General features: G+C 43.4%; 1 protein-coding gene across 1 annotated transcript in view; it reads right to left on the bottom strand.

Moving 5' to 3' along the window:
• SPTSSA (serine palmitoyltransferase small subunit A) overlaps positions 1–5,339 on the bottom strand; it is a 31,020-nt gene extending 25,681 nt beyond the window's left edge. The window contains exon 1 of the mRNA XM_066277701.1: positions 5,175–5,339. Coding sequence (XP_066133798.1) covers positions 5,175–5,277 — 103 coding nt within the window. The 5' untranslated portion in view covers positions 5,278–5,339. The remainder of the gene's footprint in view (positions 1–5,174) is intronic.
• Positions 5,340–19,514: the final 14,175 nt, after the last annotated feature.

A 19,514-nucleotide genomic window follows, 5' to 3' on the forward strand; every position in this document is an offset into this window, starting at 1 on the left:
TGATTACAGAATAATACTCCATTTTTTAAATTAAAAAAAAAGGCTAAAATGACTGACTTGTGCTTCAAATTTTAACAAGCTATTTTTAATTTTTCCACCTGTCTTCAACAGCACGGTTACAATGTTACTCAATCAGGCACTACAGGGAGTGTCTTACAGGTTACAAAACCTGTCTAGGTTATAAAACCTGGTCTTTCCTTTGCACTGATGGCTGCCAATAGGGAAAGGGGCTTTTGAAACATGTTAAAAACTTTCCCTCTGAGATGGATTCATTGTAACTTAGCACTTAAACCTGATTCATTTTATTGTTACCTTCTGTCTCAAAGTAGGTGTCAGATTGTTTTGTTTTTTGTTTTTTTTTAAGATTTTTACAGGGAGAGGAAGGGGTGAGAAGCATCAGCTCATAGTTGCTTCACTTTAGTAGTTCATTAATTGCTTGTCATATGTGCCTTGACCAGGCAAGCCCAGGGTTTCCAACAAGCAACCTCAGCTTTCCAGGTAGAGCCACTACCCTATGCGCCACCACAGGCCAGAGGTTGCTTTTTTTTTTTTTTTTTTTTTTTTTTTTTTGGTAACAGAAATCATGTTTGCACATGAAGAAAGTTTCAATACTGGTTGACAAACCAAAGGCTAATTATCATTCCAAATATAGTATCAGAAGACAAGAGCAAATTCAGGATGCAGGTCCCAGCATGGAAGGATTTACAAAATAAATTTATAAATGTTATTGTTTCAAAAAGTATTTACAATGTCTCTGACTGGACACAGATGCATTTCCTTAAAATATGTTAAATTATTTTCTATGAATCACAATCTCCTTAGATAACTTCAAAAACCTTCATATTCAATTGAGATTGACCTTTCAATTTACAACAGCTATTAATTCACTTCTAGCTATTTGATTTGGGAAGAAATAAGAGAATCAAATTCCGATGTTCAAGGATGCCCCTAAACGCTGTGCAAAAATAGTTATAGCTCTCAGTTTTCCCTAAAATAGGGACAACTTTAAATTATTAAGTGAGTTAGAGCAGTGAAATGTAAACTAAGGCATTTACCTTCTTCTAGAGTCTTCCTCTAAGACTCCCTCAGACAGAGGCCATTTTTCAGACAGCCAGATAAATTGTTCTTACACTGAATTTTAGGTTTCCAATAATGATGATTGTGTTCAATGTAATTTGTAAGAATATGTCTTTCCAAAGCCATGTAACTGGCCACAAAACAGTTCTGCATGAGGCTTACTAGTTATTGATAAATTTATAAAATTCAAACGATTGTGTTCAATGTAATTTGTAAGAATATGTCTTTCCAAAGCCATGTAACTGGCCACAAAACAGTTCTGCATGAGGCTTACTAGTTATTGATAAATTTATAAAATTCAAACTACTTCCAAGTAACTGAGGCACACCATTAGGTGGGGGGACAGAGGATCCAGCTTTCACATTCAGTTCTTTCCTCCAAACTAGAATGAGGATTCAATCTCAAAATGGTGTTCTAAACTATAAAATGATTAAATGCCTGACTTCAAAAATAAGTCTAGAAATTGACAGCTAATAGTAATTTAAAATTAGTTTATGTCAAAGAATTGTATTTCTACCCAGGGTTAATTTAATAATGTGAACTTTTAAATAAGCTTTTTTTAACTCATGGACCTTGGCCCTAGAGAACAATTTATGAATTTGATCCCAAAGGCATGGGAAGTAAAGGCAAAAAAAAAAATAAACAAATGGGACTATATCAAACTAAAAAGCTTCTGCACAGCAAAATAAACCAACAACAAAACAAATAAGCAGCCAACCAAATGGGAGATGATATTTGCAAACAACAACTCCAATAAGGGGTCAATATCCACACACACACACACACACACACACACACAACTCACAAAGTTTAGCAACAAATAAGCAAACAATCCAATTAAAAAATGGGGAGAGGGCCTGAACAAACACTTCTCCCAAGAAGACATACAAATGGTCAACAGATGCTGTATATGAAAAAATGCCCATCTTCACTAACCTATAGAGAAATGAAAATCAAAACTACAATGAGATACCACCTCACATCTGTTAGATTGGCTATCATCAACAAGACGGGTAATAAATAGTAAGTGTTGAAGAGGCTGTGGAGAAAAAGGAACCCTCATCCACTGTTGGGGGGAATGTGAACAAGTACAACCATTATGGAAGAAACTATGGTGGTTCCTCAAAAAATTAACAATAGAGCTACCATATGACCCAGCAATACCTCTACAGGGTATCTACCCCCAAAACTCAAAAACATTGGTATGTAAAGACACATGCACCCCCATGTTCATAGCAGCATTGTTCACAGTGGCCAGGACATGGAAACAAAGTGTCCTTCGATCAAGGATTGGATAAAGAAGATGTGGTACATATATACAATGGAATATTACTCAGCCATAAGAAATGATAACATATTGCCATTTACGACAACATGGATGGACCTTGAGAGAACATTATACTGAGTGAAATAAGTAAATCAGAAAAGCTAAGAATTACGTGATTTCACACATAGGTAAGACATAAAACTGAGACTTATGGACATAGATCAAAGTGAAGTGATCACCTGGGGGAGAGGGTGTAGGGGAGGGAGTGGGGGGAAGAGAGCAAAGAGGGACAACCAACTAGCACTAGATACTGTAGAATCCTATAATTTTAAACCTAAATTCTCATTAGTACTTTATAAATTGAAATCTCACCCTAGCCAATTGGCTCAGTGGATATAGCATTGGCCCAGTATACAGACGTCCCAGGTTCAATTCCCGGTCAGGGCATACAAGAGAAGCAACAATCTGCTTTTTCCTCCCTTCTCTCCCTCTTCCCCTCCCGCAGCCAGTGGCTCAATTGGTTCCAGTGTCATAGGCCCCGGGAGCTAAGGATAGCTTGGTTGGTCTGAGCAGATCAGCCTCAGGCACTAAAAATAGCTCGGAATCTAGCACTTGCCCTAAACAAGGGGGGGAGGCTGCCAGGCGGATCCTGGTCAGGGTGCATACAGGAGTGTTTAACTCCCTTCCTCTCAAAAAAAAAAAAAGAAAAGAAAATTTGATATCTCTTGGCCACATAATTCAATGAGAAATCAAAAGCTTCAAAGGCAAAAATCTAAAGAAGCACTATATTTCATTTCATAATTTATTTCTCCATCCCCCTCCCCCCAAAAAAAAGCCATCACCTAAGTATTTATGAAACACTATTACCACTGCAACATAACTCAGAAAAATTACGAATACCACTGATGCTACAGCATTTATCCACATGCCAACATGTGGATAAATGCTTTTAGTATAAAATCGATACAGAAGCCCCCCATTATCCATGGGGATACATTCCAATATCCCCAGTGGACCCCTGAAACATCATAGTACTGAACCCTACATATATTGGGTTTTTTCCTGTACATACATACCTATGAAAAGCTTAATTTATAAATTAGGCACAGTAAGAGATTATTAGTAATAATATACAATAAATATAACAATATGCTATAATAAGTTGTATGGATGTTGTCTCTTGCTACTAAGTAGCTAGTAGTGTATACACTGTAGATATACTGGGCAAAGGGATGAATTCACACCCTGGGTAGGACAAAGTAAGATTTCATCACTGCATGCAATTTAAAACTTGTGAATTCTTTATTTCTAAAATTTTCTACTTACTATTTTTGAGCCATAGTCAACCACAGGTAACTGAAACAGCGCAGGGCAAAACCACAGGTAAGGGGATACAACTGTAGTAGACTCTGACAGTGGGCTCTACATTCAACTCCTGAATTGAAGAGTTTCACTTTTAAGATGAGTTTTCAAGTTTCTGGAGTAAAAGGAATTGCTGGGTCATATTTTACAAGGATGACCTCATGAGTTCTAACCTACAGAAATTAGAGCAGCTACAAATAAATGGAGCAGGGAATCACAGAATACTTTACATTCAGACATTAAATCCTAAATATGCATTCTGGTTCTTAAGGTCCAAATTTGGAAAGAAATGCCAACAGTAATAAAGATAAACCTCCTTGCAAAGCAGCTAAGTTTCCTCCAAAATGTTGAAACAGACTCAGCTTTCAGTACAATCTTATGCCAGTTCAATACAAATAAACACACTTATTAAGGCTTAGAATGAAATTACCTCATTCGCTCCACCAGAATGCAAGTATACATTTGCAAAGTTGTTCTGAAGCTACTCCAAACTACAGCGCATTTTAAGGAGAGGCTCTGTATGAAGTAAGCGTGTCGTGTCGTGTCGTGTGAAATGCTTGTTTCATATTGACCCCCAAGTTAAAAAAAAAGTTACATCTCATGATTAGTATTTCTTCTGCAAGAACATTATTAAACGGTGTCTACAAATGGAGAGACAAACATCACAGACTACTGTACAGGGAACCTATCTTCACAAGCTTCAGTTACTAATTAAGGTTGATACAAGCAAAGTAGCACAACTCCTCGACTCAAACACTCAATAATCATTAACAAGTATGCATTACCTATCTATGGAACAGTTTCAAACACTGTCTACAACTAACCACAAATTCCCTTTCAGGCCCTACGTCTACGGACCGTGCAAACAGCAAATGAATACATAAAACACACTTTTTAAACTATCCACCCTGAAGACCAAAAAGGTACAATAACAAATTTTTTTCAAAAACTGTATTGGGCTGCCACCAAGTTTACAACCTGATTAAAAAGCTGGAAAATTCATTAGCATTCTCATTAGGAACAGAGACAGTTAAATCAGGGGCAGTTAAAGGTCAAAGGCGTCCAAGCCTGGAGCGATTTTCTGCACTTCTACCGTGCCAGCTTCCTACAGGAACAGGGGACTGAACCAAAGGCAGGCAAGGCCGAAGTGCGAGCAAGGACAAGCCAGGTTAGACATCGCCCTAGGGGATTCCTTCCAGTAATCAAGACGCTTCTTCAATCTTGGGTCAAGGGACTCACTGGCGACCTGCGACCTCAAAAGTTCTCAGCCCCCACCCCAACCCCAACCGCGAGAGCGCCGCCTTCGGCTTCAGGATCCCTGCCGCGGCGCCCGCAGCGGAGAGTCCGCGCGCACGGTTCCGACGGGGCCGCCTCTCCGCCGCCCGCCCTCCACGCCCCGGGCCCGGAGGATAGCGCCCCGGGCCCCGCACCCACCCCACCCCCCACACCCGCGTTCCGGACAGGATACTGAACACAGTCCGCTCCCAGGGCTCCAGCATGTAGAGCGCCGTGACCAGCAGGTACTGGTAGTAGAACCAGGACATCTGCTTCCAGGCCCGTGCCAACGCCATCCCCGCCGTGTGCCTCCTGCGTTGCAGTCCAACGTCAGTCTGTCCTGCAGGCCTCCGGTTCGTGTCCTAAAGCCCGGGTCTCGGAGACCCGCCCGCCCGCCACCCCGCGCCCATTGGCCTGCACGGCTCGGCGCGTCACCCGTGGGCAGGCCCAACCCCGCGCGCGCCCGTGGAGCCCGCAGCAAGCCTGCCTGGCCCGCGGTCATTGGCCAGGGCGCTGCCTTGCGTCGTGCCCGCCCCCTCCCAACTTCCCCCTCCCGGAGCAAGACAGAGGACTGTCCCCGCGAGAGCGGCCGCGCCCTGCCCTGCCCCGCCCCGCCCCGCCTGGCCGTTGGTGGGTGGAGCGTTAGTGCTGGAAAGGGTCTACCCAGTCCCGCCCAGAAACGTTTGCTGAGGTAGTATTTATGGAATATTTGTGATGTCTCAGGCATCCTAACGGGGGTTTAGGGGTGAACAGCAACTTATTAGGTTCCTATCCTCGTGCAGTTTATGGTCTAGCGGGGGAGACAGGTATTATGATACAAATACAAGTAAAGCTGTGATGGGTGCAGAGGGAGAGAAGAAGGTGCTCAGAGAGGGTGGGGAGAAGAATATCACCTAGTCAAGGAGGTAAGAAAAGGCATCTCTGAAGTGATGCATACATTGCCTCCTTCCTCCCCACCCTCACCCGTGCACGCACGCACACAAAAACACCCCATGCACTCCCCATGCACACAAAAACACCCAAAGACAAAAGAGACTGCCATACCTAATATCTATCTGCCCATCTCCTTTAGTGACTATAGGTATGATGTAGGGCAAGGTCGGGTGGATTGCTGACCTGGTGGGTTCGGAGATGACAGGCTCCTTGAGATCTGTCTGCGGGCTGATAATTTCTGGAGAAGCATTCTTGAATGTTAAGGTTTTCCCACTGGCGAATAGGCTTGCGACATTGCACTCACCTTCAGCAATGGTTAGCTCTCATTTAAGAATGGTTAGTATGTGAAATTACACAACTAAATGCCTGCTGTTTCAAGGTTTCTAGGTTAAATAGCCTACTGCTTAAACTTTCAAATTTTCACAGTTAATAATGTTTTATTTATTTATTTAGAAATATCCAGCGCCATTCATGAGCTAAACAATGGGGATGGAAAGCCAGAAAGACTGAGATCTGCCTTCTCTACTATAAAGTACCTACTCTACTAGGGAAGAGAGGCAAGTTAACTGATTACAGTGAGATAGGGAAAAGGATATTTTTATGTTATACATAGGATGCCACAATAGCCCAGAGAAAATCAGATTGGAGTTGAAAAAGGCCTCTGGGAAATGGTGCTTAAACTGAACAGTTGAAGGAAAAGTAGAAATGGCAGAATGAAGGGGGGTTGGGGAGGAGAGAGTGGGACAGATATTCCAAGCACGGAGCATGAAGATCTGATACATTTAAATGGCTGGAAGCACTTCCTCATGACGGAAGCAAAAAGAATGTTTGGGCAGTAGCAAGAAATGGAGCTAAACAATGCACAGGGAACACATCCTGAAGGACCTTGTATGAAGAGCTAACAAATTTTTAATTCGGTATCCAAAAGTTAAAAGTGCCAATGGCTTGTTAAAATTTGCTTTTTGGATTAGACTTGGGGTAGGCAGTAGCATGGAAGCTACTGAGGAAGAGGATCTCATGAGACATTGCAGAGGTAGAACATATGAGTGGAACATGTATAACCCGCACTCACTAGGGTCGTCCTTACCCTTGAGATCCCCTTGGCTCTCCCACTTCTGAGTGTTGCTGTGTTAGGCTTATCTCTATCCTTGTTCCTCACTGAGCTATCTCTGTTCAGATCTGTTTAGCAATAGCAAGCTCTGTTCCTTTATGTTCAAGAACTTCAAGTACCTCAGCACTTGGTGATACTCATTTAAGTTTCCCCAGGATTGGAAGCATCACTCATAACTACCCTGCTGTCACTGGGCCAGCTGCCTTGGTGCCATCACCACTATGCAGTCCTTCCTCCCTACCGTACAGAGCCCCCAGCCCACTGTGTCTCTTTGGGAGAGCAGCCCTGCTAAACCTAGCTGCTTCCCTCAGCTGCCCTGGGATTCTAGTGAACAAAAACCCAACTTGCTAGAGTTAACAACTGACTAGAAATGAGGAAAAGACTTGGGGATCTTGAACAGTGACAATGGTCACAAAGAATCCAAAGGAAGACATTTGGCTAAAAAGATATGAATTCTGTTAGGACAAGGCTGAGTCAGGTAACTGAGGGACCTTTCAGTGGAGCTAAGGGGCAGTGAGGCATATGATATGGGTCTAGAATTTAGAAAAGAAGTCTGAACAGGAGCTAAAGGCATGTGACTTTTCACTAAGCCACTGGTAATTGAAGTCCTATCGCAGATGAGGTCACCCAGGAAAAGCACACAGAATGAGAAGAGCAGAGTGCAGAATAAACCCAGGGACTTTGACATTTAGCGGATGAGAGTCTAAAACAGCCATTAAATTAAAGGGCACTCAGAAGGAGCTGAGATTTGATAACAAAGATGAGAGACTTAGGGGAGAAGCCAAGGGAGGATGGGTCCGTCAGCAGATCAAATGGCTCAGGGTGCACAAACAAAAGGAGGAAAGGAAGTACCAATTTGTCTTGTCCACTTGGGGCTCAAGTGATGACTCATTCACTGTGGAGTGATAAGGGCAAAAACCTGATTCAAGTGGGAGTGGGAAGTAAGAAAAGAAGAAAGCTAATCAGACTTACCTTTGCAGGAAGCTTGTCTTTGAAGGAGAAGAGGGAGGTAGGATGGTAGCAACGGTTTCTGTTGGGTTCTTCAGATGAGAAAGATGTAAAGATATGGGTGAAGATATGGGGGATCATATTTAAAGCCTTAATAAACACCCCTCCAGAATATACAAAGTCTGAATTCTACCTCTACCCACTATTGAAACCATTTATTAAGGTTATTCCAACTTTCGTGGAGTTTAATCACTCCTCCTTTTTTTTTTTTTTTTTTTTAAGAATTTATTTATTGAGGCCCTGGCCAGTTGGCTCAGCAGTAGAGCATGGGCCTGGTGTGCGGGGGACCCGGGTTTGATTCCCGGCCAGGGCACATAGGAGAAGTGCCCATTTGCTTCTCCACCCCCCCCCTCCTCTCTGTCTCTCTCTTCCCCTCCCGCAGCCAAGGCTCCATTGGAGCAAAGATGGCCCAGGCGCTGGGGATGGCTCCTTGGCCTCTGCCCCAGGCGCTAGAGTGACTCTGGTCGCAGCAGAGCATCGCCCCTGGTGGGTGTGCCGGGTGGATCCCCGTCGGGTGCATGCAGGAGTCTGTCTGACTGTCTCTCCCCGTTTCCAGCTTCAGAAAAATACAACAACAACAAAAAAAAGAATTTATTTATTGATTTTTAGAGAGAGAATAAAGAGAGAAAAAGGCAGGTAGGGGAACAGGAAGCATCAGCTCACAGACGCTTCTCGTATGTGCCTTGACTGGGCAAGCATGGGGTTTTGAACCAGGGACCTCAGCATTCCAGGTCAGCACTTTATCCACTGTGCCACCACAGGGCAGGCAATTGCTACTCTTCTTACTTAGCCTCTCTGCAGCATTTGACACTGCTGAAACATCTCCATCTTCTAAAAACTCTGCAGAGTCTTGGTTTCCACAATTCTGTACTATTTAACCTTCTTTTGGAGTTCTCACTGCTCCTTTGATAAGATCCTATTTTCTTCCCTATCCCTAAAGCCTTACTGGCCCCTCTATTTCTCTGTTGATGCCTGCTTCCTCAGTTGTCTCATTCCTTCCTTTGGATCCCAAATGTCACTTTAAGTGTTTATTCTATCTGCTGGCAGAATATATCTAAACATAATTAAAATAATCATAAAGATTATTATCAGCTTGTCCAGTCCTTCCCAGTTTTCAAATTTCAAAGTGCTTCTCATCTATCTCATTTCCTCAAAAAGAGATAGTACAACCCCTATTTAATGACTATGGACATTAAAGTTCAGAGATATATTTGGGTCCAAACCAACCTTGAACACAACCCCCCCCCCTTTTTTTTAATCTCTGTTAATGGCAAAAAGTACCTTGCTCTCCAGGCCAGAAACCTCATAACAGTTTTAATTCCCTTCTCTCCTTCCCGTCCCTGATTTCTTTTTTTTTTTTTTTCTTTTTTTAAATTTTATTTAGAAAATTAAATTTCACGGGTTGGCACTGATCAATAAGAGTACATAGGTTTCAGGTAAACATTTCTGTAGCATTTGAACTGTTGATTATGTTGTGTGCCCATCACCGAAAGTCAAATTATTTTCCATTACCATATATTTGTCCTTCTTTACACCCTTCCCCTCACCCCCTCCCCTTCCCACCCGTGATTTCTGTCCTTCAGTGATATGGGGTCATTCTTCCAAGGATTTGAGGTTTGCTTTCTTTGGTAGGATCTGCCATTTTACATGTTTGCACACAATCTCACCCTCATCATGATTCACCCGAATGTGGCTTACCTATTACCACTAGCTATCACGGCTTATTAACCTTGAAAACTTTCTTCCTGGAAATACTTTTAGCAGTTGTGAAAAGAATGACAGATTTTCGAGAAACTATCCCATGTTGTTTGCCTCCTGAAAGTTTTCACTTAAATCATCTTTTCAGCTACAATGACCCCATAGTTAGTTCACCAGTCCATTCACTCACTTCCCACTACTCTGTGCTTACAATATGCCAGCTGTACTAGTGGTGGGTTTCAAAGGCCAATGCAACATGCCCTCTGCCCTCAGAGTCTACTAAAAAACATGCCCATGTGTCCCATGGAAGGAATGTTTTAATTGGTTTAAAACTTTAGTGAGTGTCTCCCTTTGCTGTGGAAGTGATCAGGTCAGTCACACAGAGTCAGCCCTTAAGGGGTTAATGGCCCAGCTGAGCTGTGAACACAGTGGAAAAGAAACATGCTATGCACTTGGTTTTCAGGATATTCCTGGACCAGTAGCCCCAGTAACCTCCAGGTTCTAGGCCCAGCACCTCCAGCAGGGGCTGGGCAGGACTCCTGCCAACCAAGCTGTTCCAGGAACAATGAGGGGACCAGTTGTGAATTGGGGGGGAAAAAGGTGAGAAGGAGAAGCTCTGGGGACAGTAGAGGCGAGAGCTGCTTCCCAGGTTAGAGAAACTGCTGGTCTGGTGGCTTGGTGTGGAAAGGAAAGGGATCAGGCAAGGCTAGTCAATTTGAGCATAAACTAAGGAAAACTCTCCAAACGTATCGCACAGTAAATGCTTGGTTTTAAAAAAAAATGTGCTTGCTTTCTTTTTTTGAAGTAAGTTCATTAAAGCTGGGGACAATGAAACAAGGAAGGGTTTAGAATAGAAGAAGCAGCAGGAGAACCAAGCTGGGGCTGCTCTGTCTCTCTGGGGGCCTTGGAGACAAGAGAGAAAAGGGGACCTCGGAAAGGGGGGCCAGGTTCAGGGGGCTAGCCCTGGAGGAGCTGCTGCTGCTCACTCCTCTCTCATTGCATATCCTGTAAGGACCCTTAGAGTTGGGGAGATACACACCTGTGGGGTGGGAGAGGTGGGAGAGAAGGAAAGGGAAGGCATGGGTGTGCTCCCAGTAAGGAGAGCATATGCTGTGCATTTTTAAATGTAGCAAATACAGAATGGCACCAAGAAAAAAACAAGCATTCACAATAGAATGACTATCAACATTTTCTTCACACATAATTTATTCAAATGAATTGTTACTGTGGAATAACAGAGTTCAGCAAATGCATGTGCTTCAAAATGGGGTACAGTCAACTTTGCAGTTTCTCTAGCGATGTTAAAAGTAAATACACCCTGCCCTGACGGGGTAGCTTGGTTGGTTGGAGCATTGTTCCAATAGGTCAGGATTATGGATTCAATCCCTAGTCAGGGAACATACAGGAACAGATCAATGTTTCTCTCTCTCTCTCTCTCTCTCTCACTCTTCCTCTCTCTCTAAAATCAATCAACACATTTCTTTTCAAAATAAATACGCCCTAAAAATTGGTAAAAATATAACAAGTAATTAGAATCAAGATAAAGAACCTAGAGAAAGTTGATTTAACCACCACTGTATTTGTTTATTCATATACACATTTAGCAAGTCCTTATTAAATCCTTACTGTGCCCTAGGCACTGAGACCTGTTTGTTTTTGTTTTTCCCTCAATTCCTTCTCAATCTCCTGTCCATTTATATTGCAAGTCCCTTTCCACCTCATAGATTCCTTGGCATTATCTGAGAGGCAGCAGTAAATCTGGTAGTACCCAAGGCCCTGTTTACAGGTGTGCGAGATTAGATGGCAAGATAACTGGGAGATGGGAAAGAGGCCTGGTTTCTAATGCCCCCACTTTGTTTGGCACCAGATACTACAAGCAGCTTCTGAGAATGCCAAGGAGTGGGTGAGGTGACACTGGTGGATCAGGAACCCTGATGTTGGGCAACACATACCGCAGCTGTCAGTGCTCTCTGTGGTTTCCTGGGAGAGAAGCAGCAACTCAGGAGCTTTCCCCCACCACACAAGGGCCTACTGTCAGCACATGCAGCCCCCACTCTGACTGCAGGTCTACAAAGAAATAAAACCTGCTCCCCCTTGCAAAAGGCACTCCCCCCACATGCAGTCCACAAACCTGTGGGGCTGGTTAGAAGGGTGGCATGATCTTGCCCTCTTCCTGCCAGAAAAGTGCTCATGCAAATACCTGGGTCCACCAAAGTAGGGAGCTGAGGTAGGAAGAGCCACTGTGAAAGGAGATGACAAGTAGGCCTCCTGAGGCTTGAGAAGTCTGAGGCCAAAGATGCAAGAAGACTAGGAGGCAAGGAGGCTGGGGAGGTGCTGAAGGCTGAGGAGGCTGAAGAGGCAAAGGCTCTGATGAGAAATGGAAGGTAGTGAGCAGTAGCCACCTGGAGAGCAGGCAGATTCGAGGGCAAGGGCCAAATAAATGTTCCCTTTGAGATGCCATCAGTTGCAAACCTGCCTGTCTCTTTTGCAAATGAATACAAACAAGAGACCTCATATTAACAGCTCATGCTTCCTCTAACTCATTATGTCTCATTTCTAAGTACAAATACAATACTGATTTCACATTTGGTCTCCTTTATGTTGCAAATAAATAGCAGGCCATGTCCCATAAGGTCATTCTTTGTAATTTTTATAATAACCTGTGAGGGAGCAGATACAGACTATAAAATTATTTATCTTAAAACTTTGCTGTGAGGCCCTGGCCGGTTGGCTCAGCGGTAGAGCATCATCCCAGGTGTGTGGAAGTCCTGGGTTTGATTCCCAGCCAGGGCACACAGGAGAAGCGCCCATCTGCTTCTCCACCCTAACCCCCTCTCCTTTCTCTCTATCTCTCTCTTCCCCTCCCACAGCCAAGGCTCCACTGGAGCAAAGTTGGCCCGAGCACTGAGAATGGCTCCATGGCCTCCACCTCAGGCACTAGAATGGCTCCAATTGCAGTAGAGCAATGCCCCAGAGGGGCGGAGCCTTGCCCCCTGGTGAGCATGCCTGGTGGATCCCAGTTGGGCACATGCGGGAGTATCTGTCTGCCTCCCCCACCCCACTTCTCACTTTAGAAAAATACAAAACAAACAAACAAACAAAAAACTTAGCTGTGTTTGGCAAACCATGTCAATTCAATAAATTAGAAAATAAATTTTAAAAAAGAATGAGGTCCTGGCCGTTTGGCTCAATGGTAGAGTGTCAGTCTTGCATATGGATGTCCCACATTCAATTTCCATTCAGGGCACACAGGAGAAGCAACCAACTGCTTCTCCACCCCTCTCCCTTCTCTCCCCCCAATCCTCTTGCAGCCATGGCTTAATTGATTTGAGTGCCCTGGCCCTGGGCACTGAGGATAGCTCCCATGGCCTCCACCTGAGGTGCTAAAAATAGCTCAGTTGCCTAGCAATGGAGCAACACTCCACATGGGCACAATTTCACCCCATAGGGGGCTTGCCTGGGTGGATCCCAGTCAGGGAACATGTTGGGAGTCTGTCTCTCTGCCTCCCTGCTCTCACTTAATTAAAAAAAAATGAGGGAAAATTGGCACAGAGGTCCTAGCTACAGTAAAGCTCTACCTGAGGTAGCATAAATGCTTTTGCTATCCCAACTTAGTGACATCTGGTGAAATAAGCATTATTTAAGAGTGGAGATGAGACAATAAGAGGGAACCTGAAGAACCTGAAAAATGTCTTATATGGTCTGTGTGAAAGGGTCCTGAAGATACATCAGAGTTATGATGATGTATTGCCTGACCATGAGGCTCAACCTATGGAAAAGCCCCCTTCTCTTAGAGCAGAAAGTGAAATTGCTATTGAGTTCTCTACCATGGTTTCTGCATATCATGAAGACAGGACTTAGGTTCACTTATGTCATAAATTAATCATAATTATCCTACATTAGAAATTAAATTATTGGGGGGAAAAACCTAGAAAGTACTATGGAGGAATATCAAGGCCTAACACAGTTCTTCCACTGTCAAGGCGAATGCACCTTCTGTGAATATTTTATTACTTCATTTAGAACTTGCTGGTGCTACTTCCAGAAAAAAAGAACTTAGCTCAATTGCTTCCATAAACTTCAGCTGATTTTAAAGTCCCTCTTTCTCACCACTCCAGTGAACACCACTGTATAAGCTGGCAATCTCTGGCTCTCTGACTCCACTGTGCTTGCTATGGGATACAAGAAAAAGAAAGGGTAAAGAAACACAGAAACACACACACACACACACACACACACACTTTGCCATGAAAGGTGAAACATTGACAGGTGATGATCAGTTTTTGAGCCTGACCTGTGGTGGCGCAGTGGATAACGCATCGACCTGGAAGTGCTGAGGTCACTGGTTCGAAACCCTGGGCTTGCCTGGTCAAGGCACATATGGAAGTTGATGCTTCCAGCTCCTCCCCCCTTCTCTCTCTCTGTCTCTCTCTCTCTCTCCCTCTCTCCTCTCTAAAAATGAATAAAGAAAAAAAAAAAAAAAGATCAGTTTTTGAGTGCTGAATTTTGAAGTCTAAAATTCATATGCAGGATGTTTGGCTACTTTAGGGAGATAGCTGAACTAATTAGCAGTTCACCTATGAGACAGAAATCTACAAAATAATCATTTGGTAAAGTAAAATAACTTTTCTTCTATGACTGGAAATTATATCAAATAGGTTTCAGACTGTGCTAATTTAATGTAGATGAAATTAAAGCAACTTAAGGTCTTGGAAAGGCTTATCCAAAACTTAAGGTGAAAGTGGTTTCCAACTCTTTGCTTAAATTGTAAATCTGATTTTTAAAGCTATTTAGTGTTCTCTGTCATTAATGCCAGAATGCCAAGCTTCCCGGTGCTGAGTTTCAGTCCCATCGGAAAATGCGACACAGGCCGCAGGCTTCAGAACAGCCTACTTGCATCACTACATGAAATGATATGCTATCTCATTAGAATTTCATAAATTCTACATGCAATAAATCTAGTCTATCTGATAATGCCATACAAGTTCTAGGAATTGGTGTCTCTGATACTCTCCTAAAATAAAGCTTTGTGCTAGTAGACTACTAACACTAAAATTCAACCAGTGTTAACACAAGACAAGAAAATGAATAAATCTTTCTCCCAAAATAAAAAATAAAAAAAGCGGCCCTGGCCGGTTGGCTCAGCCGTGGAGCGTCGAACTGGCGTGCGGGGGGACCCGGGTTCGATTCCCGGCCAGGGCACATGGGAGAGGCGCCCATTTGCTTCTCCGCCCCCTCCCTCCTTCCTCTCTGTCTCTCTCTTCCCCTCCTGCAGCGGGGGCTCCGTTGGAGCAAGGATGGTCCGGGCGCTGGGGATGGCTCCTTGACCTCTGCCCCAGGCGCTGGAGTGGCTCTGGTCGCAGAGGAGCGACGCCCCGGAGTGGCAGAGCGTCGCCCCCTGGTGGGCAGAGCGTCGCCCCTGGTGGGCGTGCCGGGTGGATCCCAGTCGGGCGCATGCGGGAGTCTGTCTGACTGTCTCTCCCCGTTTCCGGCTTCAGAAAGATACAAAAAAAAAAAAAAAAGCTTCAGAGATTGACAACAAATTCCTTTTTATTTTTTTTAATATGAAATTTCTTTTTTGCCTGATCAGGTGCTGACACAGTGGAGAGTGTCAGCCTGGGGCACTGAGGACCCAGGTTCGAAACCCCAAGGTCACTGGCTTGAGCGCAGGCTCAACAGCTTAAGCGTGGGATCACAGACATGACCCCATGGGTTGCTGGCTTGAGCAACGGGTCATTGGCTCTGCTGGAGCCACCCACCCCCTGGTCAAGGCACATGTGAGAAAGCAACCAATGAACAACTAAAGTGTCACAACTATGAACTGATGCTTCTCATCTCTCTCCTTTCCTGTCTCTCTCTCTTTTTCTCTCTCTCTTTCTCTAGCTAAAAAAACAAATTTCTTTTTAAGAAATTTGATTTAGGCCCAACCAGGCAGTGGTGCAGTGGATAGAGCATCGGACAAGGACAGGGAGGACCCAGGTCACTGGCTTGAGCTCAGGCTCATCCTGCTTGAGCACAAGCTCACTAGTTTGAGCATGGGGTCGCTGACTTAACGTGGGATCATAGACATGACCCCATGGTCACTGGCTTGAGCCCAAAGGTCATCAGCTTGAAGCCCAAGACTGCTGACTTGAGCAAGGGGTCATTAGCTCTGCTGGAGCCCCCTCCAATCCCCCACCCTCAGTCAAGGCATATATTAGAAAGCAATCAATGAACAACTAAAGAGCCACAACAAAGAATTGATACTTCTCATCTCTCTCCTTTCCATCCTGTCTGTTCCTCTCTCTGTCTCTGTAACAAAACAAAAAAAAGAAAATTTGATTTAGAATACACAGCTGTTGTATTTTATGCAAACATTGTGTTCCTAAAGACCAGGGGTAGTCAACCTTTTTATACCTACCACTCACTTTTGTATCTCTGTTAGTAGTAAAATTTTCTAACCACACACTGGTTCCACAGTAATGGTAACTTATGAAGTAAGGAAGTAACTTTACTTTATAAAACTTATAGAGTTACAGCAAGTTAAAGCATATCATAATAATTACTTACCAAGTACTTTATGTCAGATTTTCGCTAAGTGTGGCAGAATAAATCTTTATAAAACAACTTACTATAGTTAAATCTATCTTTTTATTTATACTTTGGTTGCTCCGCTACCACCCACCATGAAAGCTGGAAAGCCCAATAGTGGGCAGTAGGGACCAGGTTGACTACCACTGCTAAAGACCTTATATAATTTAAAATAAGAATTCAAGATAGAGCCTTACAAAGTGTTACCATGTTTACGCTTATCTGCTAAAGAAGAAATGCCATGTGGCAATACCATTTTTTTTCTTAACAGAGACAGAGGGAGAGAGGGACAGACAGGAAGGGAGAGAGACAATGGGAGAGAGATGAAAAGCATCAACTCTTCATTATGTCACCTTAGTTGTTCATTGATTGCTTTCTCATATGTGCCTTGACCAGGGGACTACAGCAGAGCAAGTGACCCTTTGCTCAAGCCAGCAATCCCACACTCAAGCTGGTGAGCCCATGCTCAAGCCAGTGACCTTGGGGTTTCGTACTGGGGTCCCCCATGTCCCAGTCCGATGCTCTATCTACGTCACAGCCTGGTCAGGCCCATGTGGCAATTCTTAAATACAGCTTACAATTTATGAATCCAACCAGTTTTAGACTATGGTTGGGTTTGATTATTTGTAATTTGGAAAGACTTTGTTTCAAACTTCACATAGAAAATGTGACTTGCCCTGGCCAGATAGCTTGGTCAGTTGGAGCATTGTCCCAAAGTGCAGAAGTTTCCAGTTCAATTCCCAGTAAAGGTACATAGAGTAGTGGACCTATGTTCCTATCTCTCTCTCCCACCTTCCTTGCTCTCTAAAATAAATAAATTTTTTAAAACAGTGTGACAATATCTTTATAATGCTCTATTTCAAATATAAATAATTTAAAAATATATTAAACATGATTATATTACAGAGGAACTTGAGGCGGTTATACAAAAGAAACTGAAGATCTCTCATTGAAACAATCTTGTTTAGTCATATATAATTTGCCTGCATCATCAGATTTGCAACATATATGATGAATGGTCTATATCAGGGGTCTCAAACTCAACTCAGCATGTGGGCCACAGAGCAAGATCACAGCCGTTCGGCAGGCCGCACTAGGTCTACAAAAGGCAACTGTTACACAACACTTTTCTCACTGCAGTTGAAAACAAAAAAAAATCAGTACAACAAGCACAATCGTACATGCAGTTTACTCAGTGTCACAAAACGACCAAAAACTGTAGTTCGCATCACAACTGCTGTTAACTAAGCTAATATCTAGCTAGGATGCTAGAGAAATGAAAAATACAAGTAGGCCCCTAGGCTTACTTAATTTTATCCAAAATATTTTGAACTTCGTGGATTAGTCTGCGGGCCGCACAAAATTGTTCGGTGGGCCGCATGCGGCCCACAGGCCGCGAGTTTGAGACCCCTGGTCTATATGTTTAATAATATCCTTTTCAATAATAAAATACATTTTACTAGTCAATAATAAAAAAGATAAGCTAGTGGCCTAAATTCTCCTATCTCTCTACAGAATCTTTAGTAAAATCTACTTTACTCCTAAAAAAAGATAAATTGTATTTTTTATTTTTATTTTTTAAGATTTTATTTATTGATTTTTAGAGAGAGGATAGAAAAAGGTGGTGGGGGAGGTGCGCAAAGCATCAATTTGCAGCCACTTCTTATAGGTGTGCCTTGACCAGGCAAGCCCCGGTTTTCAAACCAGTGACAACATTCCAGGTCGACGCTTTACCCACTATGCCACCACAGATCAGGCAATCATATTTTTTAAATGAGCAAAAGAAATGAACAAGTGCTTCACAAAAGAAATACAACCTGTATATATGAAAAGATGCTTGAGCCCTGCCTGGTTTGCTCAGTGGATAGAGCTCAACCTGGTCTGAGGACATCCCAGGTTCATTCCTGGTTAGGGCACACAAGAGAAGCAACCATCAGCTTCCCCTGCCCCCCTCCCCCTTCTCTCTCTCTTCCCCTCTCACAGACAGTGGCTCGGTTGGTTTGAGCATCAGCCTCTGGTGCTGAGGGTGGCTCAGTTGATTCAAGCATAGGCCCCAGACAAAGGTTGCCAGGTAGATCCCAGTTGGGGCGCATGTGGGAGTCTGTCTCTGTTCTCCCCTCCTCTCATTTAAAAAAATAAAATAAAAAATAAAAAATATGCTTGCCTGACCTATGGTGGCGCAGTGGATAAAGCATCAACCTGGAATGCTGGGGTCGCCGGTTCAGAACCCTGGGCTTGCCAGGTCAAGGCACATACATAGGAAGCAACTACTATGAGTTGATGCTTCCTGCTCCTCCTCCACCAGCTTTCTCTCTCCCTCCTCTCCCTAAAATCAATAAATAAAATATTTAAAATATATATATATATATATATATATATATATATATATATATATATGCTTGACATCAGCAGTAACTAAAGACATTCAAATTAAAGCAATGATTAGGACCTTTTCACCCTATCTGGTTGGCAAAGGTAAAAAAAAAAAAGGCTAATTAATACCCACTGTTGTCATAGGTGGAGTGGGGGATAGAAGAACTTTAATCAATACTTTGAATGGGGGTATAAATTGTTACAGCATCCAAAAGAAGGTAATTTGACAACTTATATGAGAACCAGAAATTTCACTTGTGGTTACTGGCCCTAAGGAAATAAATTCATGCCAAAAGGTAAGTATCCATAAGCATTGTCTACAGGACCCAGAATGTGACTGCCAGCCTCAGGCCTCATCTATGAAGACTGACTTAGTTCCACTTGCACCAACTTTGTCACACAACCTGTCCCTTCAATGGCTTCCACCAGGAATCCAGGCACAGGGAGAACACAGGAATCTTTGCTGCTGATTTGGGCAAAAATACAAACAGAATTTAACACTCAGTGGCATTTTACTGGAAAATCTTTCAAAGATCTTCCTCTTCACTTGGGCCCCTGGATAATCCTGCAGCACCTCCCAGGTCCCCGTTCAGGAAACCTGCTGACTGGTCTTGAAATGGCAGATCCAGAAGCTGGCTCCCACTCGACAGCAGGGCTTATGAGCCACCTTTGACCAGGAGGGGAGATCGCGAGTACTAGCTTCTAAGAACAAGAAATGTTCCCTGTTATTACATTGTAGTGGTGGAAAGCTAGGTCACGAGTGTAAATGCACACATATAGGGGATTAGACAAATCATGATACATTCATACAATGGACTGGCTTTGAAAGCAATTGAGTTG

This window comes from Saccopteryx bilineata, chromosome 4 (genome assembly GCF_036850765.1).
Source record: "Saccopteryx bilineata isolate mSacBil1 chromosome 4, mSacBil1_pri_phased_curated, whole genome shotgun sequence".
Classification (NCBI taxonomy): Eukaryota; Metazoa; Chordata; class Mammalia; order Chiroptera; family Emballonuridae; genus Saccopteryx; species Saccopteryx bilineata.